At 49.0% G+C, this 27,070-nt stretch overlaps 8 protein-coding genes across 8 annotated transcripts; 3 read left to right on the forward strand and 5 right to left on the reverse strand.

Annotated features, from left to right (window-relative positions):
• Positions 1-1,884: 1,884 nt before the first annotated feature.
• RhiXN_01773 (chalcone domain-containing protein) lies at positions 1,885-4,324 on the forward strand (the record flags this gene model as incomplete). Its single annotated transcript, XM_043321592.1, has 9 exons — positions 1,885-2,111; positions 2,178-2,302; positions 2,353-2,545; positions 3,235-3,413; positions 3,468-3,625; positions 3,689-3,764; positions 3,815-3,985; positions 4,036-4,190; positions 4,244-4,324. 9 exons carry the CDS (start codon positions 1,885-1,887, stop codon positions 4,322-4,324), a joined length of 1,365 nt encoding a protein of 454 aa, XP_043187415.1.
• A 165-nt stretch (positions 4,325-4,489) lies between these two features.
• On the reverse strand, positions 4,490-6,991 carry RhiXN_01774 (uncharacterized protein; the record flags this gene model as incomplete). The annotated part of the gene is made up of 15 exons (XM_043321593.1): positions 4,490-4,719; positions 4,771-4,887; positions 4,950-5,056; positions 5,109-5,148; positions 5,214-5,402; positions 5,536-5,656; positions 5,722-5,778; positions 5,830-5,846; positions 5,920-6,009; positions 6,062-6,105; positions 6,153-6,283; positions 6,319-6,486; positions 6,547-6,696; positions 6,743-6,794; positions 6,852-6,991. 15 exons carry the CDS (start codon positions 6,989-6,991, stop codon positions 4,490-4,492), a joined length of 1,653 nt encoding a protein of 550 aa, XP_043187416.1.
• A 1,688-nt stretch (positions 6,992-8,679) lies between these two features.
• RhiXN_01775 (choline kinase, cytoplasm) lies at positions 8,680-10,659 on the reverse strand (the record flags this gene model as incomplete). The annotated part of the gene is made up of 7 exons (XM_043321594.1): positions 8,680-8,986; positions 9,034-9,194; positions 9,242-9,554; positions 9,615-10,046; positions 10,181-10,241; positions 10,288-10,408; positions 10,501-10,659. 7 exons carry the CDS (start codon positions 10,657-10,659, stop codon positions 8,680-8,682), a joined length of 1,554 nt encoding a protein of 517 aa, XP_043187417.1.
• Positions 10,660-11,917: 1,258 nt separating this feature from the next.
• Positions 11,918-14,714, forward strand: RhiXN_01776 (Zinc finger, CCHC-type; the record flags this gene model as incomplete). The annotated part of the gene is made up of 5 exons (XM_043321595.1): positions 11,918-13,201; positions 13,312-13,620; positions 13,682-13,740; positions 13,802-14,297; positions 14,361-14,714. The coding sequence occupies 5 exons, from the start codon at positions 11,918-11,920 to the stop codon at positions 14,712-14,714; spliced, it is 2,502 nt and encodes an 833-aa protein (XP_043187418.1).
• Positions 14,715-16,064: 1,350 nt separating this feature from the next.
• On the reverse strand, positions 16,065-18,791 carry RhiXN_01777 (major facilitator superfamily transporter; the record flags this gene model as incomplete). The annotated part of the gene is made up of 15 exons (XM_043321596.1): positions 16,065-16,214; positions 16,275-16,319; positions 16,380-16,541; positions 16,595-16,788; positions 16,841-16,982; positions 17,051-17,127; positions 17,182-17,456; positions 17,518-17,647; positions 17,710-17,796; positions 18,036-18,098; positions 18,154-18,220; positions 18,282-18,359; positions 18,408-18,444; positions 18,495-18,549; positions 18,602-18,791. 15 exons carry the CDS (start codon positions 18,789-18,791, stop codon positions 16,065-16,067), a joined length of 1,752 nt encoding a protein of 583 aa, XP_043187419.1.
• A 1,004-nt stretch (positions 18,792-19,795) lies between these two features.
• Positions 19,796-21,602, reverse strand: RhiXN_01778 (DnaJ domain protein; the record flags this gene model as incomplete). The annotated part of the gene is made up of 6 exons (XM_043321597.1): positions 19,796-20,051; positions 20,106-20,445; positions 20,492-21,074; positions 21,129-21,209; positions 21,275-21,385; positions 21,435-21,602. 6 exons carry the CDS (start codon positions 21,600-21,602, stop codon positions 19,796-19,798), a joined length of 1,539 nt encoding a protein of 512 aa, XP_043187420.1.
• A 267-nt stretch (positions 21,603-21,869) lies between these two features.
• On the reverse strand, positions 21,870-23,318 carry RhiXN_01779 (casein kinase; the record flags this gene model as incomplete). Its single annotated transcript, XM_043321598.1, has 9 exons — positions 21,870-21,934; positions 21,983-22,131; positions 22,190-22,338; positions 22,389-22,553; positions 22,609-22,692; positions 22,742-23,011; positions 23,063-23,139; positions 23,189-23,204; positions 23,259-23,318. 9 exons carry the CDS (start codon positions 23,316-23,318, stop codon positions 21,870-21,872), a joined length of 1,035 nt encoding a protein of 344 aa, XP_043187421.1.
• Positions 23,319-23,454: 136 nt separating this feature from the next.
• Positions 23,455-25,019, forward strand: RhiXN_01780 (mitochondrial carrier protein; the record flags this gene model as incomplete). The annotated part of the gene is made up of 4 exons (XM_043321599.1): positions 23,455-23,832; positions 23,884-23,991; positions 24,057-24,123; positions 24,184-25,019. The coding sequence occupies 4 exons, from the start codon at positions 23,455-23,457 to the stop codon at positions 25,017-25,019; spliced, it is 1,389 nt and encodes a 462-aa protein (XP_043187422.1).
• Between the last annotated feature and the right edge of the window lie 2,051 nt (positions 25,020-27,070).

The raw sequence follows: 27,070 nt of genomic DNA on the forward strand, positions 1-27,070 counted from the left end.
ATGCCGACTAGAATTTTCTGTCTACTCCGGTTATACGAGGTCAACGAGAGCGCGCGAATCGAGGCCAAATAGTGCTTACACAGAAAGGTAGGAGTGCTCAAAGGCGGTCTATCTCTACCTTGCGAGAGTAGTATTTATATCTACGTATACGTAGTAGCGTGATACCATCTTGCCTGAAATTACATATGATCGATCGAATATCTCTCCACCTCTCGGAGCGGTAAACGACGTTGCGCTGAAGCCGTCTCTTCCCGTGGAGTCTAGAATATCCGCCGTAGCGTGACATATGTTCCTTGATGCTACGGGCTTCGGCTAGACGATCTCTACTACGATTATCTATGGTATCCCACGCCTGGGTCATGTCCCTAAAAAAACGAGTGACACTTCAGAAATATCTATATCTTGATAACAATGCCCCGCCCAGAAGGGTGGTCACAAAAACGCACTCACTCGGCGATACGACCTCATCAGGCGATAACGCGACTGAGTAAAGTTGGAATATTCTGGGCCTGAGCTCGGCGTCAGTATCCCGCATATTTACGGTACCTGAGTCTGCTGCCAATAACAAAAGTACGGCGCGCAGAGAGTTCCGAGTTTAATGGATATACATTTGATAGGTCCTGGTCGTTTCGGTCGACCATACTAAATCGATCCATGATCAGATCGTGTCGCACAGATCAGGTAACTCTTAAGATGATGCTCGATCCGGCGGCTTACGGGGAGATTTCAGGGACACAACGAACCCGGCCCGGCCGCAGCTCAAACTATCGCTTGGGCTCGGGCTCGTACGCACGTAAATATGCTCCAATTTTGATTGCAATACGCCTCCTAACCTTCTTTCTCCCACGCACGTTGGGTGTTCTAGTTTTTGTACCCAAGTCAGACTCACCTGTAATAGAGTAACTAAGAAGGGAATCGGGACGACTTGCATTATTTGAATCGATGTTCTAATATTGGCAGACAAACATCCGGTACAATATGACTCCTGGCCGGGGGAACCAGGGCCGCATTGGGGCGGTGTTTTTGTTAGAAATCAGTTGCGATACCCGTAATCGTGCGCTTGGCTGCCGGAATCCTATGCAGTCCATGGCCACGTGCGCTAGGCAAAGCGCCTTTGAGTCAAACAGACCAATCCTCGAGTGTGACCTGTCGCACTATGTATGTGCGGTGTGTAACCGCATTAAAGCTCCCAAGAACTTTTCGATCAGTGGCTAGGGCTTTACACGATTATAATACAAGGAGGAGATTGGCTTGGTCTTGTTAACGCTTCCATATGTGCACGGCGAACCCCAAAGTACAGAAAACCCGCATGACACCCAGATTTTGCCAGGTATCCGCGCCCCCAATCGCAGAATCCGCAACATGATGGCACGCAGGGATGAACTCGGGATGCAGATTCATGGAAATATTGGGCTGATTTTCCCACCACTCTACACATAGCGCGCGATTTTTGCGTCCAGTAAATCAGCACTTTTGGGTTTCACCGTGATGCATGTGTAGTCACAATCGCAAGTATTTTTTTTACCAAATTATTTTGTTGGATTATAGCAGGATAAATTCTGCATTTAAACCTATTCTTTTATTAAGCCCTTCTTAAGTGGAAAACGGATTATGGCTCCAATGACCTATTATCACGAATTAAATAAGCTGAACACCCACCTACAAATAGCCACACACCACTCAAGTGGACAAAGAGAAGCCGGGCGCTTGTGGCGGACACTGTAATTTATCTTTGAACCAGCAGACTCGATCATCCCCAAAAGTCCGACTACCCCTAATCGCTCATCCAATATTCTGCCTCAACACTTACTACGCGGGGTTTCCCTCTATAGCTCTCTTAGCTGTAGGCGACAATCTCGGTTGATTGCTACTCGGGCTGTCCGTATGGAAACTGCCCGCCCACGACTCGAGCATCGTCAATATAGGGACACTGACAACCCTACTCCACCAGAGTTCCCTGAGACTGGAGAGAGCGTCGATTCGTCATCGACAGTGTCAACTTCTCAAACACTTCCCCCATTCTTATGGAAGGAGCACGCTGTCCCTGGAACAGAGGTGAAATATCTACGCACCACCGGAGAAGTTGATGAGGCTCTGCAATCGGTCAAAGGGTATGTAATTAAGGAGGCGGTTGTATTAGCAATTGAATAAATTCTGGGATTTATTGGTTGAGAAAGGCCATTTGGATTCGATATCGAATGGAGACCATCTTTTGCTAGAGGGATGCGAGAAGCACCTATTGCATTATTGCAGCTCGCGAGGCCAGACCAAATATTTCTAATCCAACTCAGTGGAATGAGAAGTATGTTCTACAAAGCTTGATCAACGTGCTCACTATCTTATTCGACTCAGAATTTCCCAAAATCTTACAAAATATTTTAGAAGACTACAAGATTATTAAAGCTGGCGTGGGTATTTCAGGAGATGCGAAGAAACTTTGGAGGGACTGTGGTGTGTCGCTACTTGGAGCAGTTGAGCTCAGCAAATTGGCCCGAGTGTCTGACCCTTCGAGATGGGGAGACGCCAAGTCCAGTGAACTCATAGGGTGAGTAGTCGCGCATTATTACAGCACATCCAGCAAACCGGTTTCATAATTAGATTGGCACGCCTGGTTGAGGCTTACCGATCTCGTCGAATGCTAAAGAGCCTCAAAGTAAGATTAAGCAACTGGGAGCAAATATTAGATGAAAGTCAAATCCAATGTCCGTGCTCATATTTCATGACTGTAGTTCCTAAGATTTACTATCACATTGATCCTGCATTTAGATGCGGCCTCTGATGCTCTTGCTGGCGCTCTTGTTTATCAACACCTCCTGGATTTGAACCCAAGTGTACTTCCCCACGACTACACCTTTAACTTCTTAGCCGGGAGGCCTGAACTTTACGTTCGGCCCTGTACAATCGGCCTTCAAACTGAGGTGGCTATTGTCTCGCCCGAGCCATAGTAGTTCAAGTTTCCTCCTTACTTATTCGGAAGGAATTGCATTGCATTGTGCGGTTGTTATGTATTTGGAACTATGTATTTGATTACCGACATGAGTCGGGCAACTACACCTCTCATTCAACAACCTTCGCGAATCATCATAAAATGAATGTCCAAACACAAATTCGTCGCCTGTCCCAACCGACCCGGCTGTTCGAATTAGTTCATTTATGCCGTAGCACTACAAAAAGCCCCCAAAATCCTAGATATTTATACACGCAGTCATATGGACCAGTCTCACTGCTCGCTAGACGTGCATCGTATCCCAAGCAAATCCCTGGTCAGGAGGGCAGTTCTCAGCTAAATGCTTCGACAACTTCATTGGGCTTAAAGCTGCTCGGGATCAGCCTGGCCGGATTAGCGATACACACATGGTTGCTGGAAACTTATGCGCTTGATGCGCAACCAAATCCCACCGAAACCGAAAAATGTGAATGGTGGACATGAAGCTGTTTATTCCGTTTTGACTCTGATTATTTTACAGTGGACCCAGCTACTTCAATAAGCTTCCCGACTATTCTCCAACTGGATGGGGAGCCCAAAATGACTTTACTCGGCCTTGGAGTCCGTAGAGTTTCATTTCTCGGAATCAACGTATATTCGGTTGGGTTTTATGCAGACTTGAGCAAGGTGGATGCCAAGGTAGGTATCGCTGCGTATTTTGCACTCTGGTATTTTTCAAAATAGATAAAATTACTTGGACAGGTGCTACGTCAATGCAAGAGCCCAGAAGAGTGCATCAACCTTTTGATCCAAAAAACCTCCTGTGCACTGAGGATAGGTAAAATTTCTAACCATGAAGTTTATTCATGTGCCTGACTCCATATTCAGTACCAACCCGAGCAACCTCTTACACGCATTTACGGGACGGGTTCATAAGGACAATACAAGCACGCCAGGCACTGAGGCGTAAGGATGGGTCACTGACCACCGAGCAAGAAGAGGCGGGTCCAAACCAATCACTAGATCTTATTCAATCGAATAACCAATGTGATACGCCAAGTAGGCACTGCATACACCCCTCCAGCAATTCAAAGGATTGTTCCCCACAGCAGCCTTCAAGAAACACCAGCCTCTTCATATAGTTCTTTCTTCCTCCGCAACAAAGCCTCGTGAGCTCCGACTCCACCAATTAGGAACCATTCAGGACGACTGGCTTGCTACTGAATTCTTTTTAGCTTATTTCCATGGTACCATTTCACCCCCTGTAAGTACAACATAACCATACAAAGCGTTCAAAATTAATAGAGTCCGTGGCAGCTCATTGAAGACGTGAAGCAAAACGTTGAAGCCATATGGCTCCCAAATCTGAGAGTCCAGCGGGGTACAAGCGTACAATAGTTTACATGGGTTCGAATATGAGAATTAATCCTTCCCCATAGCAAGTGTAACAATCACGTAAGACTATGTGTAAATATGTTAATTAGCGGAGAAAAGAACGTCAATGTAATAAACTTACGTTGGCAACAACAACAATGATAAATATCAGGTAGCCCAAACACATCGTTATCCATGGTTTTTGTAGCTTTTGGTGCCACCATCGGGTGTGGGCACGCTCATAACAGCATCCGAGCTGGCGAGGTAAACCAGGGGGAATATGACAAATGGCAGAACAATGCTGAGAGCGACTTGCGAGGCCACTAAAAGCGCGTCGATTCCTTGACGTCCCACAGCAATGGCAACGACCATCGAAGGACTAGACCAATCAACCGAGTGATAGTCCGTCGCGCCAAAGGCTAAATTGGCGAAAATGTAAGACGCATGCATTAAGGATTTAAAAAAGCAACCAACCGAGATTCGCCATTCAATGAACCCTTCGCTTACGATCTGTCCAGCGAGCGTAGCAGTAATAGACGCACTCTGACCAGAACAGAGGAGCGCGAGAGCAAATAGGAACGCTGCGGCTGTTAAACAGGGGTGAGACTGTGTGAGCACTCAACACAAAGGATGATGCTTGACAACTAACGTCTTCCGATCTTATCACGTATGAGATCGTGTGCATCGAATAACCCAGCATCCAATATTTGACCATCCCCGCCATAGTAAAATGCGGCAGCCCCTAGGATCAAGATCCTAAACAGGATGACCTCAGCTTTGCACATACGAAGCCTATTTTAGAGCTCACGCTGAATTGATCGACACAGCGAATCCCAAAAGGCTCATAACTAACCAGGCCCAGGAGACACGTCAAGGTGTGCGGTAACAGGAGCTGAAACACTGATCGACTCACCGATATCGACGATGGCATGGTTCAGGTGAGCCTTGATGAAGTTGAACGAGTTATTTTGGCGCCCGGGACTTGCATGAGCCTGCGTTTGTGGCTCGACCTTGTTCTCCTCGTGATTCAAATTCACGTCAGAGGCTCGTGCGGCGAATTGAGGTGACCCTTGTGAGGGTTGGCCTGCCGGCCACCGACTCCCTGCATATCAGCATTATCTGGTATCTGTAATCCAGTGGCTGCTTCGATTGGCGAAGTCCCGCTGTTTATTATAGATGACCGACTGGCCGGTGACCTTTGAACCCAGAACAGAGCTCGCTTAGCGCGACCGAACTGTTGCCAAAACGTATAGTTCCGCTTCTGTCATCTAAGGGAAGGGTCGCAGCAACCACAGGTGGGTGCGAGACACGATCTAAAGTAGCAAGACTCGAACCCAAGAATAGTGCGTGAGGCATCTATCACCCCGGGATTAATTCAGCTGTCGGAGCTTGACACCATTAGTATGGAATATTGGGCTTACAACTGTGGCGCCTAGGATACCGATCGATGTGTACAGAGCGCCGGGTTGGAAGATTGTCTAACCCATACAGTGTAAGCGGGCGTATAGATGTTAATGAATCGCACTAACCTTTGAAGGTAGATAGCCTATGAGGTAATGGGATAAATGGGATGTGTGGGAGAGATCAGAAGGATAACTGGGATAGACCAGAATAGTTACCATTGAATACATCCGGCCAATATGGATCGATCTTTCTGATGAGAATGATAAACACGACGAACACGATGAGAACGAGATCATCAGTAACCACTGATCACATAAATATATCAATCAGGGCCACATCAACAATAAGCTCACTCACCTCGAAGGCGCGTACTGGCCGCCCGGATGATGTTGGTGCCATTGCTAGAACAAAAATAACATCGACAGATGTAATTAACACGCCAGCCCACAATGGGATAGCGGGAACAAGGAGTGAAAGGCCTATTGCACTACCAAGGAGCTGGAGCATAGCACACAGCAAATCAATCATAATGAACAACGCCGCAACCACGACATGGACATTCACGTACCTCGGCAAGGTCTGTGGCAATTATACCAACCTCACACATGACATACATCGGGTACAACAATCCTCGCCGAAACCAGAGCTTGTGCTTTGGCCGTGAGTGTAATAATAACCGACAGTGTTGAGCCAAATCTACGGCCATCAGTTCGACTTCCTATTTGCGGACTACTTGCAAGCTTACCGCGTCCTGTTACACACCCTAGTCTGGCAGCCATAGTCTAATGTTTTTCACCAAATTCAATGTCTCAATATATCAACTCGGTCCCAGTAGCACTAACCTGCAAGAGAATCGCGCCTAGGCCAGCTAGTAGGACAATTGATAAGAGCTTGTATCCGTATTGGCTTCCTGCCTGTAAATCCACACTCCAGTTCCACTTTCGCAGGAAAGTCGGTTTTCCTTTCATCCGGTTCGGCGAATAAAAGTGCCACTCACGGGTCAAAATAGGCAATCGACGCTAGTACACCTGGACCGACGTGACGGGTGATATGTACAACCAGGAAGTCCTTTCCGATTTTGGCTTTTGCCCTACGTGCAACATGCCATCAATTGAGGTCCCTATATGGCATGTAAAGATGTACACACTTGAATTTCTCCATCTTGGTGGGATTTTTCGTAGACTGGATATCCTTGTCGTTGGGTTGTTTCAAACTCGACTGTGATTCATTGGGTAAACGTGGCAGTGCGTCTGCCTCGACTTGTTGCACCTGTATCTGGTTCGACATGGTACGTGCGTTGTCCCAGGGGCCAAGGTTGAGCAAAGGGTTGACTACGCCAGGCAGTAGAGGCGCGGGGCAGAGCTAGATCTTGACCCAAGCTTGCGAAGAGGTAGAAAAAAGTATCAGACAATGGCGTGTGAGTTAAGATTGAAAATCCAAAAAAGCATAGGGCGCTCGCGTCGCTTGGTTGTCCCTGTCCCTGTTTACCTGTCCAACAATAAAACTGATTTAAGTGGCAATGTTAACTACCAACACGTGTAACGACCGCAGAGCGTAGTCTTTTTGAAGCTGATCTTTGCGTAAGGAGATGCATATCTTAGCTCGCCAAAGGTTCACGATCCCGTAAGGATATCCGAGGAGTTACATCATCTCCGTCAAAACCGGTGTGGTACATCCGAGTTTTTCCACACTGTTCCCGTCATTCACCGGTACGGTAATCACGCTCCACTTTCAATATACAGCAAGTGCAATTCTTTGCACTTTGCCTAGAATTTTCTTGATTTTTCCTCGATAATTTGAACATTAGTCCTCAGAACGCGCAGGGCAAGAACTCGGATATTGTGATCCCACCCGCAGCGTGGGCATATCGAACACAGTTCTCGGCCATTCGGCATCAATATAGCGACCTTATCATTTATATCGCCATAGCCAATATAAGCAATATATAATCGCAAGGTGCATGAGAAGATAGCTAATAATAGAATGCCACCGAGTATGTGAGAACTGAACACAATATTAATAACACATAGGCTGAAATCGACATATCTGTCAGGAAGCTTTTACACGCTCTGACAGACCAAAATAGTCATTCCCCTAAGGATCGCGGGCTTCCCAGTTGAGCAACTGGACTGATTTGAAGACCCAGAAACTCCGTCCGCAGCGGGTTGGCTTGATTTAGAGACGCGAGTGCACATATCATTGGAACAAAACTAATTTTAATACTAACTTGCCGCGCGCCACAGAACAAGGCCGAGAAACGGAAATGATAGATACTGCCCCCTATGACATATGGCCGGTACCATGTTCAACTGTTCAGGATTCTATATCAGGAGCCAACCAATTTGTTTGACCGAATTCCGATACCATGAAAAACAACCTCCCTCGAGGCACGCAAATGCAATGATGGGATCCGTTCACATGTCTGTTAATAGCATGTCTTCTTCCCACAGACACTGGAGACTTTGAACAGAGCCTTCAAAGGGTATCATTTCAACTCCTCGTTTGACTGATCTAAACCTAAGTTACTCATATTGACGCATTTGATCATAGATCTTCAAAGTGATCGTCGAGTCTTGTCGGTATAGCTCGACCCTCCCAGTTATTTTACAACTCGAGCGAGGTGCTACGGCTAAACAATTATGAGGCATGTTTTGACAAGGCAGGCATGACCGTGCTAGCTGTTGACCAACTGATCCGAATACGAAAAGTCACCTAAGTGGCTGGTATTGGCAAGATAGACTTCGCGGGGATCTTGCGATTCCTGCAATCCAACCCTTGCAACGCTCACGGACGGTAACCACGCGCTCGTTGAAACACTCAGCTTTTTTAAGAGAATAAACCGAATAATTCATAACGGTACAAATTCATTACATGCCAAGGTATCAAGCACAAACCAACGATCATTCTGAAAAGAAATCGGGACTCGAAACATACCAGCTAGTTAACATTCACCACTTGATGCCCTCTGGCTCAAATCATTGTAAAACTTGCCATTCGATCGGCAGCATATGCAGATAGTCAAAATCTGAGATTTCTCCGTTGGTGATATCGTCGCTCGCCTGGATTATCCCCCAGATGATCCAGTGAGCGTGTGAGGCAGGCGACCATGCATACACTTGGCCGTCTAGAATACTGATCGCTTCTTCAAGCTCTGCCTGCCCTCGGGTAGTCGACAGATCAATAGGGAACAATGACCCCGAAGACGAATGATGGGAGGGGACCCCCAGCGAATTGATCGAGGAAGAGGATCCAGACCCGTGGAACGAGAACTCCTCGACGGAACTGGGGACGCACTAATGGTTCCCCCAAGGACGGGTGAGCCGAGGTACCCAAAGTAAAAATTCCGTCGTTCTTCACGCGTGGGGTAACGGGAGGCGGTCAGAACATGGGGCGTGTCCGAGTGATAGTCCGCCGTCCACTCATGGAAGTGGTTTGCAATGTCATAAGCGGCTGGATTTGGGCCAGCATATTCAAAGTCAACAACGATTATCTAAATGCTGGGTTAGCGGTACCTCTGACTTAGGAGTTGAGACTTACGCGGTGGTGTTCCGGCTTTCCAGGGGCGAGTTTGTTGGCATATAGCAGGTTTCCGTATTGCGCATCGTTGTGAGCAAAGACCATTTCACTCCGCCCAAACTCGCTCTCCCATTTCTGCAACCAGCTCCAGTACGCTTCCCATGCACGCATGAACTTTCCAAGATTGAGTTCCTCCCTTCGACCGTGCCAAACATGTCCGGGAGGGATTTCACCCTTTCGTTCCTTGGCCTCGAGCATGACAAGCGTTTCTTGTGCTGCTCCCTGCCACGAAACAATGTTCTTGTACAACGACTCTTGTCCATTCCATGATACCCTACAATCCCAAGAACGTCGACGCTATGGAGTTCCCGCATACGCATGGCAATCCACCGACTTTGGGTGCATCACGCATGTCTTCCTTCTTGAGCGTGTCGAGTCGAACCATTCCTCGACACGGCCGTTTTGAAACGTGCCATATACTCGTGGTCCGATTCGATAGTTGGAAGACAAAAGATGGAGGGTATGAAGTTCGTCTGCCCGAGAAATGAGGATGGAGGACGAAGGGCCGTAGATACGGAGTAAAACAGTTCGTGGAGCGATAAGTTGAAGCGAGAAGAGCTTGAGTGCGGGGTCAGGTGAGGGGTGGACGAATGGGATGCGGGAGCAGTGCCCACGTATGAGACGAAGAACACAGCGTTGGTGAGCGCGCCCGATACTTTGGCGATCTTGACCAGACTTGGATCGAGTGTTGACGAAGTCCAGGTCGGAACTCGAATGGCTTGCAGGACCTGCAACAAGGCTTGGCGAAACGCTGGAGTCTTGTATTCTAAAATTGAACAAAAGTCAGCTAAAGCTGGATATGTTGGTGCAGGTTGGGCAATGTACTGCTAATCTCGGGACCCGTCGCTATGTTCCGGTGGCGCGGGTGGCCTGCCTCATGTATAGATATAGAAAACGCACCTGGCTTCAAGTTTGAGGTCTGCATGGCGCAGCCCCTCTTCGGTCACTTCTTCTACGTCACCTTCAGGAAGAAGCAGTAGACTCGAGTTGCTGCCTATCGAACTAACCGAAGAGTACGATGAGATAGGGGGACGATGGTGCGATTTGTTCTCCGTTGGTAGACCCGACGTTGGGTGTGACGCGGTAGGAGTAAGCATGGATGCTTGCATATCGGATGTTATCATATGTCTAAGATAGTGGTGGTCGAGCACAAGTGAGTATTTGTTTTTTCTGACTTGGGCCGGGGGTATTTTGGCGGCAGACGAGCAGAAAATACGTACCTTGGCGCCGGGTTCCGGATGAGCCGATGACGATGATAACGAACCGGAGATCAATATGGCTAGGCTCGGCAAGATAAACGAATTCGTCCTGAATCGAAGGCTCGGGTGACCACGACTTCTCGAGGGCGGCCAAGTACGTTCGTGCGATGATGCGACCATCTCTCGGGTTTAAAGAGTGACGGACCAAGTGCTCATACTGACAGTGTTTGTGGAGCCCGGGCTATCATGACGTCGCTGATGACTGAACTTTCATTAAAGGCTATCATGGTCACGTGGTAGACATTTTGACACAAAGGGGCGACTAGTAGACGTAAAATTGCACTTGTGTTTATGTCATCGGGCACGGGATTCATTGGAGCATGAATGAACTTCATCCTACAATCCCGACAGAAGGATGAAATCATTCCCAGAACCACGTAGAGTAAATTTGTCACGGGGTTCATTGCTAGGTACCAAGTACTTGGCCATGGAATATACAATGTACGATATCATGGTGAGGGCACATAGAGTAACAAACCGAGTGCAATGTGGGGACATATGTAGATATATGCGCCATGAGTGGGTTGATAACCTCCGTCGGTGATTGGGAATCTGCGGGGAATCGGAACTTTACATAGCGGTCACGTTGGCGCCCGTCAATCGATTATGAAGGCACCCCCGATTTCGCGATACATGTGCCCTCCAACATGAGGGGGCTGTGGTCTGGCCAAGTTGCGAGCACGTTCGCGACTCTCTTTTGAGCAGTGGGAGATTCAGTGGATCAAATTCAGTTGGATCCTCGAGGCTGAGTCAGCAGGTGATAATATCTGTGGAACCAGCGCTTGACAGGACTCGCCTGCTTCCCGCTCGCCATCGCGGGCAATTTGGTTGGACTTGAAGTACAAGCATTTGCGGTCGAATCGTTCACGTGCGATCGACTGGGAACGGTAGGACTATCGGGGAAGGTATATCCAAGGGGGATTGTAGGTGATTGGGAGCGTATTTATTCTACGTATACGTGCACCACGTTGTGGGATCGTTCATCATTGGCAGCCGAAAACGAGGTGGTGGCGGCTTCTGTTCCTTTCTGTGCTCTCGGCTGCACAGTTCCATTCCCCATCACATCTGTGTTCATAAATCCCACTCCCCTGTGCCCCTCCTCACCGTCACAGCACTTTGTTTTATTCCTATATCATTCCCCCATATCTATCCACAACGAGGATTCCCGTTGGCCAGCTCTGCTTTCGAGTTGCTTGCTTTGCGCATTGCATTACTTATTCCGGCATTTTTGATTATTGACTCGGCCCTGTCGAGCATCACCGAGTCTCGCATTCTGTGGAATATTCGCATCGACTGAATCAAATAAAATAAAATAGCTGGTAAGTGCGGTTTCCACATGTTCCCGAGCTGTTAATGACCTAACCAGACACGACTTTTTATGCTTGTATGTACCTCGCGGCACTATAGCCCACGACCCACAATTCCCATTAGTACTAGCATTGCACTTGGAATTGCATCCCACGACCTGCACGACACGGAACCTACAAACACGGACAAACACAAGCCAGAGATGGCAGACCCTACCCGCAACGAGGACGACGGCCAGAAAAGCACGCAGCGACCGACTCCGTCGCCCAACAAAATCGACCACGACGGCGATCGCTCGACGCCCCCCTTTAAGCGCTCGTCGATGCGGCCCATTCCCCAAGGCTCTTACTCCCCTTCGCCTCTCATACTCGGTGGCCGCAACATGCTCCCCAACTACGCCAACGACGCCAAAATATCCGTACCCATGTCTGCCATTGAGGCTGACAAATCCTCTGGCTTCTCTGACTTCAATAACGGCCCTGCCTCAGCCGCCCCTGGTCGCGGCGCTAAATTTGCCGGCCGCCAGGGATGGAGCTTCAAGGGCTCCCCCTCGGTTGTCGACGACACAATCGGTTCGGACTGGGATGTCGCCGACGAGATGAGCAAGCTCCATGTGTCGGACTCCAAGGAGAACAACGCGTTGCCCAATTTACCTCAAGATCACCACTCGGTCCCCCATAGCGGCGACTCAGCTTCGTCAATTTCACCTACTGCTCAGACAAATGAGCCTGGTGACAGTACTCTGTTCTCCTACGGCCATTCACGTTCTCCATCTTCTGCGACAACGTCGTCCGACGATCCCGCTAGCGTTTTAACACCTTTACACCAAAGCAAATCCAGCATGGACCCCAAAGCTACACTCCAAGACGACGCTGCTGATCGGTCGTATTCGATTTCCTCAATAGAGAAGCCTCCATTCGGTTCTCACCAATTTACTAGCCATCAAGACCGACCCTCGACCCAGCACCCCGTGCCGCAGTACCCGCAAAACGTGCACGCTCATATGGCCGTAGGCCCTGCGCCCAGTATGCCACTCGAATCGAGTGCCGAGCATTATGACTATCGCAACCATTCGTTGCCGTCACATTCGTCGGTCAATGAGGACCACCCGGTCGATTACAGATACCCACCAGAGATGGGTGTACGTCCCATGCCTCCCACCATGGCCATGCCTGTTACCATGCCCCAGGCTGTCCCGGCCCCCGCCCATTATGCTCCGGGTATCGACTATCGTTTTGCTCCACCCCAGGGAACTTATCCGGCACCGCCGCCCGGCGCTTATCCGCCACCCATGCCCCCAGCAGCTCCACAGTCCATGTATGGTGCGGAAATGCATCAGCATCACGAACGCGGCGTAAGTGCTGGCTATCCTCACGGACATGCTCCCCATCTCCACCGCCGGTCCATCACCACTCGGCCTCGGACCCGGCAGCTATCCGTGATGCAGCCGCTCTGCTGCTTCAGACCTATCCTCATCTCGGTCACGTCTCTGGGCCCGTATATGGCACACCCTATTCTCCTAGCAACTTTTACACTCAGGCCGATGCTTATACGCCGGCGCTGGCCCAGGCTCTTGCTCGTCAGTTGCAGTACGATGCCCCCGGTTATCTTCGCGATGGTCACGGTGGACCAAGCGCCAACAATCGTAAGCTAGGATTGTACAAGACCGAACTATGTAGGAGCTGGGAAGAGAAAGGAAGCTGTCGCTATGGACCCAAGTGCCAGTTTGCCCATGGAGAGGACGAGGTTCGCAAGGTAACTCGCCATCCCAAGGTACGTGAAACTTTTTGATTGTGGCCTGAGTCATGATTTTGATGTCTTCATTCTCCTTTAGTACAAGACCGAGATCTGTCGCACATTCTGGGTGTCGGGGTCCTGTCCGTACGGCAAGCGGTAAGATTTTATACCCACCTGTTTTGGGAGTACCTTTTTTAACGAACTGTGGGGTAAAAAGCTGCTGCTTCATTCACACTGAGTTGCCAATCTCTGGTCAAGCTCTGCCCGGGGCAACACCATCCCCGTCGAACGCTGATGCTTCGAGATCAACCAACCAACCGGCGCCCGTTGTTCCACCTGATGGCCGCGCAAGGTCACTCAGCACCAACAGCGATCCGAATGACCAGCCTTCTTCCCTTCTGGCTCGAATTTCGGCCAAGTCGAGGGAGTCCACTGGTGGGAATAACGCGTCCACGCGCCCGGAGGTAACGTCACCGACATCGGCTACCACTGTCCAAGCCGAGCAGACCTTTGTGCCCTATGGGCGCCATGCATTGGGATCGCTACGCGTGGATACCGCTCTGGAAGGTACACCCGCCCATGCCGTATCGGCCTTCCCGTTCTCGGCCAACCCAGCGATCTCTACGACGCGTCCTTCTCCAGGCCCAGCGACCGCAACTGGGGATTACGCCAATCGGCATTTCGGTGATATTTCATCGGGATTGATGTCGCAGGTATGCAATCCCATTTATCATGTCAACTGTCAATTCGAAACTGACGGGCGATCCGTCCGCTAGCGCCTGGCGCCGATGTCACCCATGACTCCCGTTTCGGTGCAGAACACACATCGTTACTCGCTTTCAGGGGATGCCAGCATCCCATCATTGGCCAATCGTTCTCCTGAAGCACGGATCTCGGGTGGTTCGACCCCGTTCAACGTTAATGGCACACCTGGGGATGGACCCCCCGGACGCATCACACCTTCTGCACAGCCCTTCCATGCTCGTTCTGGAAGTGGCCAATGGGTGAACCAAGCCCGACACGCTCCGAGTCCATCATTCGGTTCCGTCTCGAACGGCTCTGCTAACCCCAATGACCTGCACAACTGGTCCGAAGTCGCAGTTGGGCCAAACTCTCGTCAATGGTCCTAAAGGGTTTGATCCCAAGAGGGGGGCATGACTTGTTTAATGAATCATAAATTCGACATTGCGTAGACAAGTCGGATACGAATTTCGCCTTGAATTTAACAGGACGATGAATTTGGTCACCTATCCCCTCCCACACATACATACCTTTTCCACCCCTGCGATTTCTGTGCTATTTTTTCCTCATCAACGTTGTGTTGCCGGCCCACCCATCTGCTTTGTGTTCTCGATGATTGATTATTGTTCATATGTGTCTCTTAACCTTAACCATAAAGATTGCCATGCCATGACTGTTAGGTTTGCGGGCGCGGTTTCCCCAGTCTCCGTCTTGCAGGACCAATCTGGAAATGCGTCATAGTTTCCTCGTTCGTCCCATTAAATCCGCATGGTGGGCCATTGGTGTCAAGTCCAGCAAATTCAACCCACTCGTAAGCCAAGGGTCGGTCAGATTTTAGCTGATCCGCTACGATTGTCAAAGTTGTGACGGAAACCTAGTTTGGTAGGTCTGTGGTGATTTTGATTTTGATTCACCGGCTGAGAACCCGGGACGCGTCGAGGGGTAAGGGCAAGGCGAGTTCACGAATAGACAAGCTTCAGTACGTAATCCCGAGTAAACTATGTTACGCGAGCTCACCAACGGGCTGTTGGATTATCGTCCGATATGCAAGCGCGCTCCTATATCTATTAGAGGCAAACGGCATGCGCCCAGTACGGTGGCAGGAATCAATTACACACAAATGTAGAATCAAACGGGTTTTGTGCTGAAAGCTTCCGCACTCTCGCATCAGTCACGTTTGTATTACTCCAACCTCCTCCTAACTTGAGGGTCTGACCCGATGGTTCCTCGGTGCCAAAGTAGAGTTATCTCGCGCATTTGGTCTCATTTTAGTTCGGGTAAACGGTTAGTCTGCTTTCACTCCCCGCAAAGTAGAGTCCAAGTCCGCATACCCTATCGTCTTCTCGCCACACACAGGAAGAACCCAAGTGAGCTCGAGTATTCACAGGTCCTGGAAAAGTCAAAACATGATCTCCGCGATATTCAGGGAAATCAGGGTAGTGCAGCAATGTGCCAACGAACCGCCCCAACCACGCACGATGCAGTCACCTCCATATCCCGTGGCTGGAGAAAGATCTTGGTGCGGAGGCTTGATTTCGAATTAGCTATTTAATTCGGGCCATCAGATAGGGAAACGTTTCTACTTATACACCTTGAATAGACACAAGAGATAGAACACAGGAAACGAAGTGGGAACACATTTCATGATCAACTAACCAGAGACCAGGAGAGAGGGAGAGATTGGTATAGAGTGAAGAATAAAATAGAAAGAATAAAAAGCTCAGAACGCATAATAAAGTTCAAACTCCGCTCTTCTTGCATGTGCCTGTCGAGCCATAGTTCTTTTGATCGAACTGGGACTGGAGCATGCTACTATGTTCTGAAGGGCTCGTTTCATCATTCGATGACGATGTGTCGTCCACCGGAGTTTGTTTCAAAAATAAGGAAAGCTAAGCCATCCATCGCCAGATTAGCGTTATGCTCGAGCTCATTTTTGCGAGAGGACTTACGAAGAATCCGATTGATAGGCATAGGGCGCATATGACCCAGATCGACTTGACGCAAAAATGATTAGTCTTGTTTGTCAACGTGATTGAATTACGCATCGAACTCACTGAAATCGAACGAGACACGGCTTGCAGTACGCTATTCCGTAGGGGCTCGGGTTGCAGGGTTGTTAACAGTCTGTAGTCAAAGTTTGGGACAGACATATCCAAATCAAAGTCCGATGGAAGGTTGACAGCCAATCTGCTTTGGTATATCGCACCTCCGATGGACTGAGGATATCGTTAGTGAAGCATCGGGAAATAAATATCGATCGGACACTCACAACTCCCGATGCGGTCCCGATGAAACGAACTAACAACAGACCCGCAGTAACGGCTGGCACATCGCAGCCGCGCATGGCTAGACTAAGTGCCGTGGCTGGCGTCTTCAGCAAAAACCCGACACCAACACCGGCCACCAAAGGGATCAAGGTTTGCATGATCATGCTTGATCGTTCGTCCAGGAGAATCATTAATCCTGCATATGAGAGATGAGCTGACATTTAATCTATCACCGTGTAGCTACGTACCAAATCCTGTGGCCATCAAGCCAAGCCCAGCGCGAATTATGGTAATATGTGCCTGGTCTTTTCGGAGATGTAAAACCCAATTAACGAGACAAGGGATGATCCCAATGTATAAGGTAACAATTGTGTTCCAGCATGTAGTGCACTTGAGCCGTGCACCGCCTGTGCAGGGTTTGAGCACCCGAACGTATTGATCCCAGTAGATAGACTCACTTGGTAGTAGAGTGCAAGGTAGAAGGTTCCAGCATTGAATGCCATGGTCTGAAAAAATGAAAATACGAGTATGATACCTGTAAAATTAATTAAGCATGGCTCATCAGGTCACCGAAAATGCAAGCACATACCTGCTGCTCGTGTGCGAAGGAGCATTGGAGCAAATAATGCATGTTTAGGGTTTGCGCCAAGCGAGAGCCCCCAGCATCGTGTAGCACCGAAAATACCACTTTCATACAAGGCACCCAATGTCAATGACGCAATTCCGGCGAACACAAGCGCCAACGTGAGGGTATGACCCTTTGCATAACGGTTAGATGAAAAAAGCCGATGCATCCTCGAGGATACGTACAGCCTTGTATAGTAGCCAATGAAAATCCGATGACGAGCGCCGCAGTACCACCAACTAGGAGAACACTATCATACTGGGTAGGTAGGTGTCATTCCAGATACAAACGCAAACTTACAGCCCAACCCAGTCAAAGTGTCCCAATAAATGTCCAACGCTGGACTTATTGCAAGGTGCTTCATGCCAGGCGCTTAACGAGATCATGGCAGCAATCAACGCAGCACAGCCAACGGGTAAGTTCATGTAGACTGGTACGCAACTCGGCTATCAGCGAAACGGCGGGCCGGACCAGTTAGGAACAATGACTTACATGCCCATCTCCAGGACACAAGATCTGTGGCGCGAAACCGGGAATCATTAGCACAGGTCGAAGCAATCATGACGTCGTCACTTGCCACTAAAGACGCCACCCATGAGCGGTCCCGCGAGCGCAGACATTGACCAAACAGCGCTGAGTGCTGCATTCCACCGGTGCCGAGTCTTGGCTGGCGCTACTTCTTCAAGAATAACCCAAATCAAAGTCACGATACCACCGCCTCCTACGCCTTGCAACGCGCGAGCAATGACAAGACATCGCATGGACTGCGTGTATGCGCTTGAATATATGTTTTGATGTTACCACTTCGAAAGACTCACCTGAGCTGCACCACATAACCAAGATGTGCTCAGGAACATTCCCATACACGTATATAATACCCGCTGCAGACGAATACGTTAACTTGGGATCAATCGATCAAATAAGTCAAGGGTGTACCTTGCGGCCGAACATCATTGTGAATTGTCCGTATACGGGTTGAAATATCGTCTGTGTCAACATGTAGCTATAGCACAAGTGTGTAAGTTTATCGGTTACTAATTGCCTTTCAGTAGGGCATTCCAAACCTTACGCCAACCCAAGAATATTGTGCAGAAGTCCACCAAGTTCAGCATTGATCGTGGTAATGATGTCGAGACTATAGTCTAAAAGAATATAAATTTAAGAAGTCCAAGGCTCTGTATTATACGTACTGTGTCGGTTATCGCGAGAAACAGGCATACCGCCAGCCTGTGTAGCATGTCAAGGAAAGTACTGCCAAACGTAGGGAGATTACTCACGACGCATGTATGACAAGCAACCTCTCGAAACTAAGCTCGTCGTTGGATAAGCACACTTTATGCGCATGAGATAAGTGCCTCTATATATAATAGTTCGTGAGACATACTAGAGTTTCTTTCGACATCAGTGGTGTCGGATGCCAGCGAGGAAATCAAGGATTCAGTTATAGAGCGCCCATCGTCAAACTTGTCGTCTGCCCCTAATTGTGAAGGCACAAGCGTCGGTGTTGACGCCCTCGAGGAAGGCTCTGAGAAAGTAGAATCAGACGAAGGTGAACAAGGCATCGAGATAGCCATCTCGATTGAGGGTGGAATGAGCGGGTGGTATTGCAAGTGACATGGAGGATCGGTATTTAAGCTATGGCTAGAAGTGGAGTTTGACAAGCTGTGTTTCGATAGGTAATGCGCCTCCTGAGGGCACAATGCAACCCGAATACGCAAGCACCGGTAGCTGGGTGTGGAAGATTGGTGATGAGTGATCGGTCAAGAAAACGTGGGCAAATGTACAGCGCGCACTGATGATGTGGTATAGTGTCCAGAGTCTTTCGGAGTGGCAAACAGAATGGCCCGCACATCCGACCGGTACGACGAAAGGAGAACCTTGTCGATTCGATCTGGTGGACGGCCACTCATCCCGACTCTTGGGCCACGTCCTAGCACTGTCTTTGTATTTGATACACTCACGCAGTAAACGAAACGGCTTTGTGGCAAGATGGGAGCCGAACGTTCGGATCGACTGTCGTTTACCGCACGTGAGGGCTTGATGGAACTTCCAAGGAACCATTACCAGGCCGCTTTAGGCTCTTTTGGGCTGATCCATCCCGACAGCGATCTGAACTAAATCTAAGTATCACACCCACCGTTCTTGTCAGCGGTTTCTTTCTCGGCGCCGATTGCTCTGGTCCAGATTTGTGTCCGATGCGGTCAAAATTCCAGAGGCTCCCACCCGGTTCCCCTGCTGATCAACTCAGGGGATGGGGTAGCTTCTACGCCTCGGCTACATTTCAAGTCTGATATCCATTTGTCACACTGAGATCTCTCATCGTCAAAGTTTAACGCCCACGAAATGAGAACTAATACGCAGCAAGTAATATCATATTCTAATCGGGGGTGTATGAGAGGGATAAACGATACTGACAGGGAGTCTAACCTGTACCAGCTGCTGTTCTCTTATAACGGGGTTCGTTCTCCTGATCCGGAGCGTTCGGCACATCTGTTTGTTGAGGCACGGTCAAATCAGGGAACAAGGAGATCGTTGTGATGTCGTGGTACATCATCGAGCAAAGGAGGAAAATATTGTGTCAACTCCCAGTCCCAATAAGTTGCTTCAATTTGGACAGAGAACGAGATAACCATCCACTTCCGGCAAGATCGGGAATGGGGTCTGGTGATGAAGATGAAGATGAAAATATTTCCGTACCATCTTGTTTCCCAGCCGAAGGTTCACGTGAGGAACCGGACCCGGTTGTGTTGGTCGTCTGATCTTGAGGACTGGACCGGCCTTCCACGTCATCTGCGTATTGTTGGAGAATTTGACGTTGGCGTTGGGTGAGCGTCCTAGAGATAGGAGCTTAGACAATCTCACAACTATTTTGGGCAAAATAGGCATACCGAGGTATTTGTATGGCAAACGATACGAACAAATCTCCTTTCTCACTGCCATAAAGTGCGGGCACACCTCTTCCTTTGAGAACGCATTCCTGGCCCTGTTGTGTACCCCCGGGAACGCGAACTTCGACTTCGCCATCAAGTGTCGGAACCCGGACCTTGCCCCCGAGCAGGGCAGTGTGCAATGGTATTCGTGCATCGTGATGTATGTTGACACCTTGCCTGCGGAATACTTTGGATGGTGCAACGTTAATTCGGACCAAGAGGTCTCCAGGACTGCCGGTTCCGGATGTGGGAGCATCCCCGGCCCCACTAACCCGCACGCTCATGCCATCCTCGATGCCTGTGATTGTCAGTACGAGTCATCGCCGATGGGAATAGGGGCTCACCGGCAGGCACATCCACCTTGACGGTTTTCCTTATTCTGACTTTCCCTAACCCCCCACAGTCACTGCATTGGCTCCCTTTGGGTACAGTGGTTCCAGTTCCACCGCACTCTGTACATGTGCTGGCCATCTGGAACCCACTTTGAATCACAAACGTGCGAGTACCAGTGCCGCGACACGAGCCACACGTCGAACGTTTCGCTCCCGGTTTGAGGCCACTAGCAGAACAGGGTTTACAGTCGACCACGGGGGTAACGTTTATGGTTCTGCTTGTCCCATGACACGCCTCCAGGAACTCGATGCCCACAGAAGTCTCAATATCGTTCCCCCTAATGTTTTCCTGAAACCCAGCTCGCCTGTTGCCCCTGACTCCTCCAAACGCCGAGCCAAAGAGCGTCTCAAAGACATCGGCTTGTGAACGACCCGTGCCGGCGCCGAATGCACCCCCGAAATCCTGGAAACCTCCAAATCCACCACCCCCAAAAGGCCCACGAGCACCTGCAAAGGCATTTGGATCAAAACCCTGTTGCTGAGATGCAGAGCCATATTGATCGTATGCGGCGCGTTTTTCGGTATCACCGAGTATCTGGAAAGGGTTGTTCCTGGGTGTTCAAATCCCCACAGCCCAATTCACACTAACCTCATAAGCGCTTTGTATATCAATAAATTTATCTTTCGCCGATGTCTCTTTATTTGTATCTGGATGGTATTTACGAGCGAGCTGAAAGCCGGGTAATTACATACGTTACTAATTTGCTGGAATGAAAATACATATCGATTACCCACCGCAAAGTATGCTTTTTTAATATCGGCCGCAGTCGCATCCTTCTTAACACCGAGAACTTGATATGGGTCCTTTTGGGAAGCCGATGCTATGCGGGAGCTGTGGAATACACGCTAATACAACGTTCAGCGCCGGACCTCTTCGGGGGCATTGCATACTCACGCGAGTATTTACGTCAGACAATCTGAGCGAGGCGATGGACTTTCCAATTGTTGTACGTTTGGTGTGTGTTGCAAACGTCCGAGTCATTCCGACCATCGAGGGAGACAAGCCTGCCGGCCGCTTGATACAACGCGAGGCGGCATGGAGGCCAGATGTGCTAAGCCGCATTACGAGGGAACCAAACCTACAGCACAATTTGCCAACTCCGAGCAAACCTATTGACGCCTACGTCGAATATCCAGGGGTGTGGCGGATAAAGTGGGTGAGTGGAAAGGATATGAGAAAAAGCTTTTTATGCGGCACGTGATTCCGCGTCATATGGTCAAAACTTTAAATGAGTCTGCCTCTCGAACCCTCTCGAACACTAGTACTGATTCATCATCATGCTCATATTGTATTCATATAATAGCACGATATAAGTATGCCTATAACCATCTATTGAGATACAGACCCATCGCTCTCAGCCTCGGCTGCGTTTGCGGCCGCCTCTTTCACAATATCTAATGGAATGGTCAGTGTACCCCAAGGAATAATCTGGTATCACATACCAAAGTACGGGTGGTCTTGGGCCTCGAGAGCAGTCAGACGCTCTTGATGGTCGTAGCGTAGTAATTTATCCAGAAAGTCGATTGCTTCATTACTAATATAACGCTGGTTCTCCGAGGTCACAAAGCGTGCCCATGGCTTGCGCTGGTATCTAAAAAATACACGGGATGTTCAACACGTTGAAGTTGATTGAAATAATCGGTGCGAACCTTCCCAAGATGTCATCATACTGAGCATCAAGCTCGATATCGTATTTTTCGAGGTAGGCATAAAGCTCATCGGTTCCCAAGACTTTGGTGATCTTGACGAGTTGATCGTAATTGTCATGACCATGGAAAAAGGGCTCCTTGCGGAAAATCTGACGGTGGCATTAGTATCTCAATTCCATGGAGGCTCATTAACACTGACCATCGATGCAAACATACAGCCTAGACTCCACATATCAAGGCTGTAATCATACTCTTGGAAGTCCACAAGTAGTTCGGGGCCTTTGAAGTAGCGAGATGCCACACGGACATTATACTCTGTTTTGGGGTGATAAAACTCAGCCAACCCCCAATCAATGAGCCTAAGCTGTACCAAATGGTTAGGTCGCTCCTCATTCCTGGTATGGAGTGAACTTGCTAACCTTGCGCGCTTCATGATCGATCATAACGTTGTGAGGTTTGACATCACGATGCATAATACCTTTGGAGTGACAAAAGTCCAGGGCCTGAAGCTGCTGTTTTAGGGTATTCTGGTCTCAGGCCTGATTGGCTTACCTTGAGTAACTCGAGTATATAATAACGGACGTCAAAGTCGGTAAACTTGGGATAAAGAACCTTGAAGTCCACGTTATTGACGTATTCGGTGACAAGACTAGGTATTTTGGATATGGGGTCGCGGACAACATCCAGGAGTGCAACAATGTTTGGGCCGCCGGCCAGATTCTGCAGAATCTTAATCTCGCGCTTGATTTTCTTCTTTTTTACGGGTTTGAGGACCTTGATAATACACTTTTCGTCGTTCACAATATGAATCCCTTCGAACACCTTTCAGGGTGTCTCAACAAAGGCTCAGCGGCCGCATCAGTAGAGGCGTACCTCGGAGTATTTTCCTCGTCCTACTTTTCGCACGATCTCATAGTGATCCTGCGTCCCCCATTGCACGGTCAAATTATCTGCGGAGTAAAGTCAGATATGGCTTGGCCAAGTGCACGTATCTGGTACCATAATCCCACCAAGCCTAATATACCTTGTCAAATAACACCTCTTGATTAAATATTATTAAAATACTTACCGGTCCCAGCCTCTCATTAACGTTCGCGTATACTCTCGATGTGGACCGTCTGGGAGGCATTTCTACCAATCGACTCGCGACGGTGCGGTGGACTGAAGCAGGCACAGCAAGTGGTTATCCAATACAAGCGCCGGCGCTTACTTAAGAATGCAAATTACGACCGAGCCCAAACTGTTCGCCCTCGATCCAATCTGGTATGGGATCCTCATCGACACCAAACAGTTTAAGGGACCTCTATGCGGCCCCCCCTGACGGATGGTCTTTCTTTCCTGCACCCGAGGACCTGACATCTCCAGGAAACAAAAGCTCAGCTACGTCATGGCCGTCTCGTTCAGCACGCTCTGCCGACTCTCATGTGTTTGATTTGGCTCCTATTGCCTCGGATGTTGTCTCACTAGACTTCAGAATGGCGATTAAAGCACTTGTTGCGTCGGGTGCTCTCCAGTATGCTACAACTGCAATTGCAATGCCTTTTGAAGTGGGCAAGGTACTACTTCAGATCCAATGGGTTCCCAAAGATCATGTCGGACTGGCACCCAATGAATTAATATCTGACGAGAAGGAAGAGGATGCTGTAAGTCACCAATAACACCCAAATGATACACTAATTCAACATGTATCCTAGTTGAGCGATGCCTCCGGTGATTCATATTTCCACGATCCAGATGAGCCCCGCTCGCGCATTCGCCTTGAGCCCACACAACCCAGGCTTGCTGACGAGGAAGGGTATGTGGTACGGCGATCAGTGTCCGATAAGGCAACTCGCCTCAGTTCATTATTCCAATTGGACCTTCCGAGGGTGTGTGGGGAATGATGAAACGAGTTGGCCGGTGGCAGACAGAGGGTTGGCTGTCATTGTGGAAAGGTATAGCCAACCCAACTTTGTTGTTGCCATATCTAACTCGTCCCTTAACTTAATTGCTAGGGCAATTAACATCATGCATAATTGATGTGCTATCCGCATTCCTGCAACCAGTAGCCCTTTCATTATTAAGTTTGGCATTTATGCCAAGTGATCCTACGTTGTCCTTTTCCCTCTCAGACACATCACGTCCTGTGAAACCACTTGTGGTCACAGTTGCATCTCATCTTCTCACTGGAATTATTCTGTCCCCACTCGACCTTGTCCGGACACGGCTCATTGCTCAAACCTCCTTGTCGTCTCACAAAACCTACTCGGGGCCTTTAGCCGCCTTACGTGAGATTTACCACAAGGAAGGCGGCCTTGCTGGAATGTATTTGCATCCACATTTACTTATACCAACTGTGATCGAAAACACATTACGACCGCTCCTTGCCCTTTCTGCCCCTCTATTTATCGAACGAACACTATTTGTCACAGAAGAGTCTCACCCCGTTGCATATCAAGCTGCAGAACTTCTATTTTCCTCTGCCACCCTCTTGTTGACATTGCCGATTGAGACGGCCAGGAGGCGACTACAAATTCAGTCCCGCGGCTCGGGCAAGTTCCAAGCATGCGTAGAAACGCGGCCTTCTCCATACACCGGGGTGGCTGATGTCCTCTGGAAGGTTTTGACGGAGGAGCGATCCATGCCTATCACCTTGCGCCGGAGACGCATGTCGAGCCAAGGTCGACAAACTGACGAAGAAGTCAAAGAAAAAAGAAGCTGGATTAATAGCACAGGAATTGGTCAATTGTACCGAGGCTTTGGGATGGGAATGGGTGCGAGTGGTGTGGTATTCTTGTTAGCCACTTTGGCGGGAGGAGATTCTTCAGACGCCGGGTGGGCAGAGCTATAGCTCCGAGTCTTGTCGTTCAATTGACTAAACCCCTTGTATCAATCCAACTTGTTGATCCGAGTCGACCAGTGTACCTGGACTTTGTTGCGTACACCAATTTCCAGTATAATATTCCTACCCCACTCTTATTTTCTTGCATTTCCCTTAATTTTCAATATCTACTATGAAGTCGTAGGCACATCCAAATCTCAAATAACGAGCACATCCGAAGGATCCTTTAGTCTACGAATGAGGTACCAAAATAGGTAGAATGGCGCCATATAAATGACTCAAGCCTAGCTACTTCACGTCATAATAGGAAGCAAATTCACCTCAGATGATAGCCGGCCACGCGGTTCCGACAACCACCCACGGCCTCATTGCTGATGAATAAGTCAAAAGCACCTGCGCGATGGCCAAACAACGTCGAATACCTGGTTCAATCCATCCTTGATCCTAAATTCCCCAAAGAATCAAGGGAGTTGTTGGTCGTCGGTCCGGATGTGCCACCATCACAACTCGCAGGTCGTTCCTCGCAGAGGATACCCGTGACCATCAAGATTATTGATAACCCTAACCATCCAGCATTCGGGCAAAGAGGTACGGTTTCCTATTTTATATATCCTGGCTCGAGAGAGAGGTCGCATACACGACCCATATCTCATTCATTTGGTCATTGACTCGCCCGAGATTCGCGAGCCAGGGTCGGTGCCTATTGGGCGCCTATTTCTTCATGAGTTGACCACACGTATACACCACAGCCTGCCATACAATATCCAATCTATCAAGCATGTGCCCATGAGCGTCTGACTAACATTTCTCCGCTTAAATCCTTAAGGTCTTTTCGCCTGCGGCAAAATCGCCGCAAACTCATTTATTCTCCCATACATTGGTGAGATTCACAGCGACGACCGGGAGGATTCCGACTACGATTTGTCCTTGCATAGAGCGTGCGAGATAAGCATTGGGGTTGATGCATCTCGAAAGGGGAACGAGGCTCGTTTCGTAAACGACTTTCGCGGGATACAACCAAAGCCCAACGCTACTTTTCGACAAGGCGCTGATTGCAGAGGGTGGCTAGAAATGAGCATCTGGAGCGGACCTCTCTCCATCAAAAAGGGGGAAGAGATCTTAGTCAGTTATGGGAAGGGATGGTGGAAGGCACGACAAGCTTTGCTAGACCCCACGGAAACTAAAACTGGGAATACTGAGGAAACATAGCTATCTCTGTATGCATATGCGTGGCGCCTATATAGTTGTGGTTATACTGCGGCCCCATCTAAGTAGACGCACCCAGAAATTGGCATTCACGTACAAACAGTTATTCAGACGATCTGTGTGTATACACGTGATAGGAAATAACGTGTGTTATCAAGCTCTGGGCACTACAGGCACCGTGTCTTCCTACAGCGCATGGGTAGAGTTCCCAATACATACCCCATGCACCGCCAAGCAAAAGAGCGAGAAAAGATTAAGCAATGAACTGATGCCATGCAGTGCTCCAAACTGCTTGTTCAACGCCTTCATTTCAGCCGAAGCCTGTCAAAAGTTTGATCGAATTCGACGCTCCTTATCGAAACATCGTCACTTTACTCACCGCCGGATCACTGTACTGTACTTTTTCAGCCCGTTCTAGTTTGTGGCGTTTGAACATAGTCCTGAACCTTAGGTCAGGATATTCAAAACTCCACAGTCACCAGGGGAAGTTACTCACTCGGTGGTCTTCGGACCCAAGTAAACTAGGTTGACTGCATTACACGTTGCAGCGGATGCCAATACCCACGCTTGGATCACCGCTGGCGAACTCAGATCAAAGATATCCACAAGGATTTCTTTGTGGGTACCAATCCATATGCCTAGTAGGTTGTCGTCACCCCGGTTGAAGTTGAAAAGAAGACCGGGAATGTCCTAGACTGCAAAAGTCCAAATTGCTGTCGTGGAATGGCACGAAAGGCAATAAAGCCTGAGAGTTAGAGTTACCGGGTGAGTATGTTGCGATCTGAGCGGCGATGATGCGTTGGATCTATACCTGCGATGAAGGACCCCCAAAGTGCTAACCGAAGAAATTAGTC

Source organism: Rhizoctonia solani, chromosome 16 (assembly GCF_016906535.1).
Source record: "Rhizoctonia solani chromosome 16, complete sequence".
Classification (NCBI taxonomy): domain Eukaryota; kingdom Fungi; phylum Basidiomycota; class Agaricomycetes; order Cantharellales; family Ceratobasidiaceae; genus Rhizoctonia; species Rhizoctonia solani.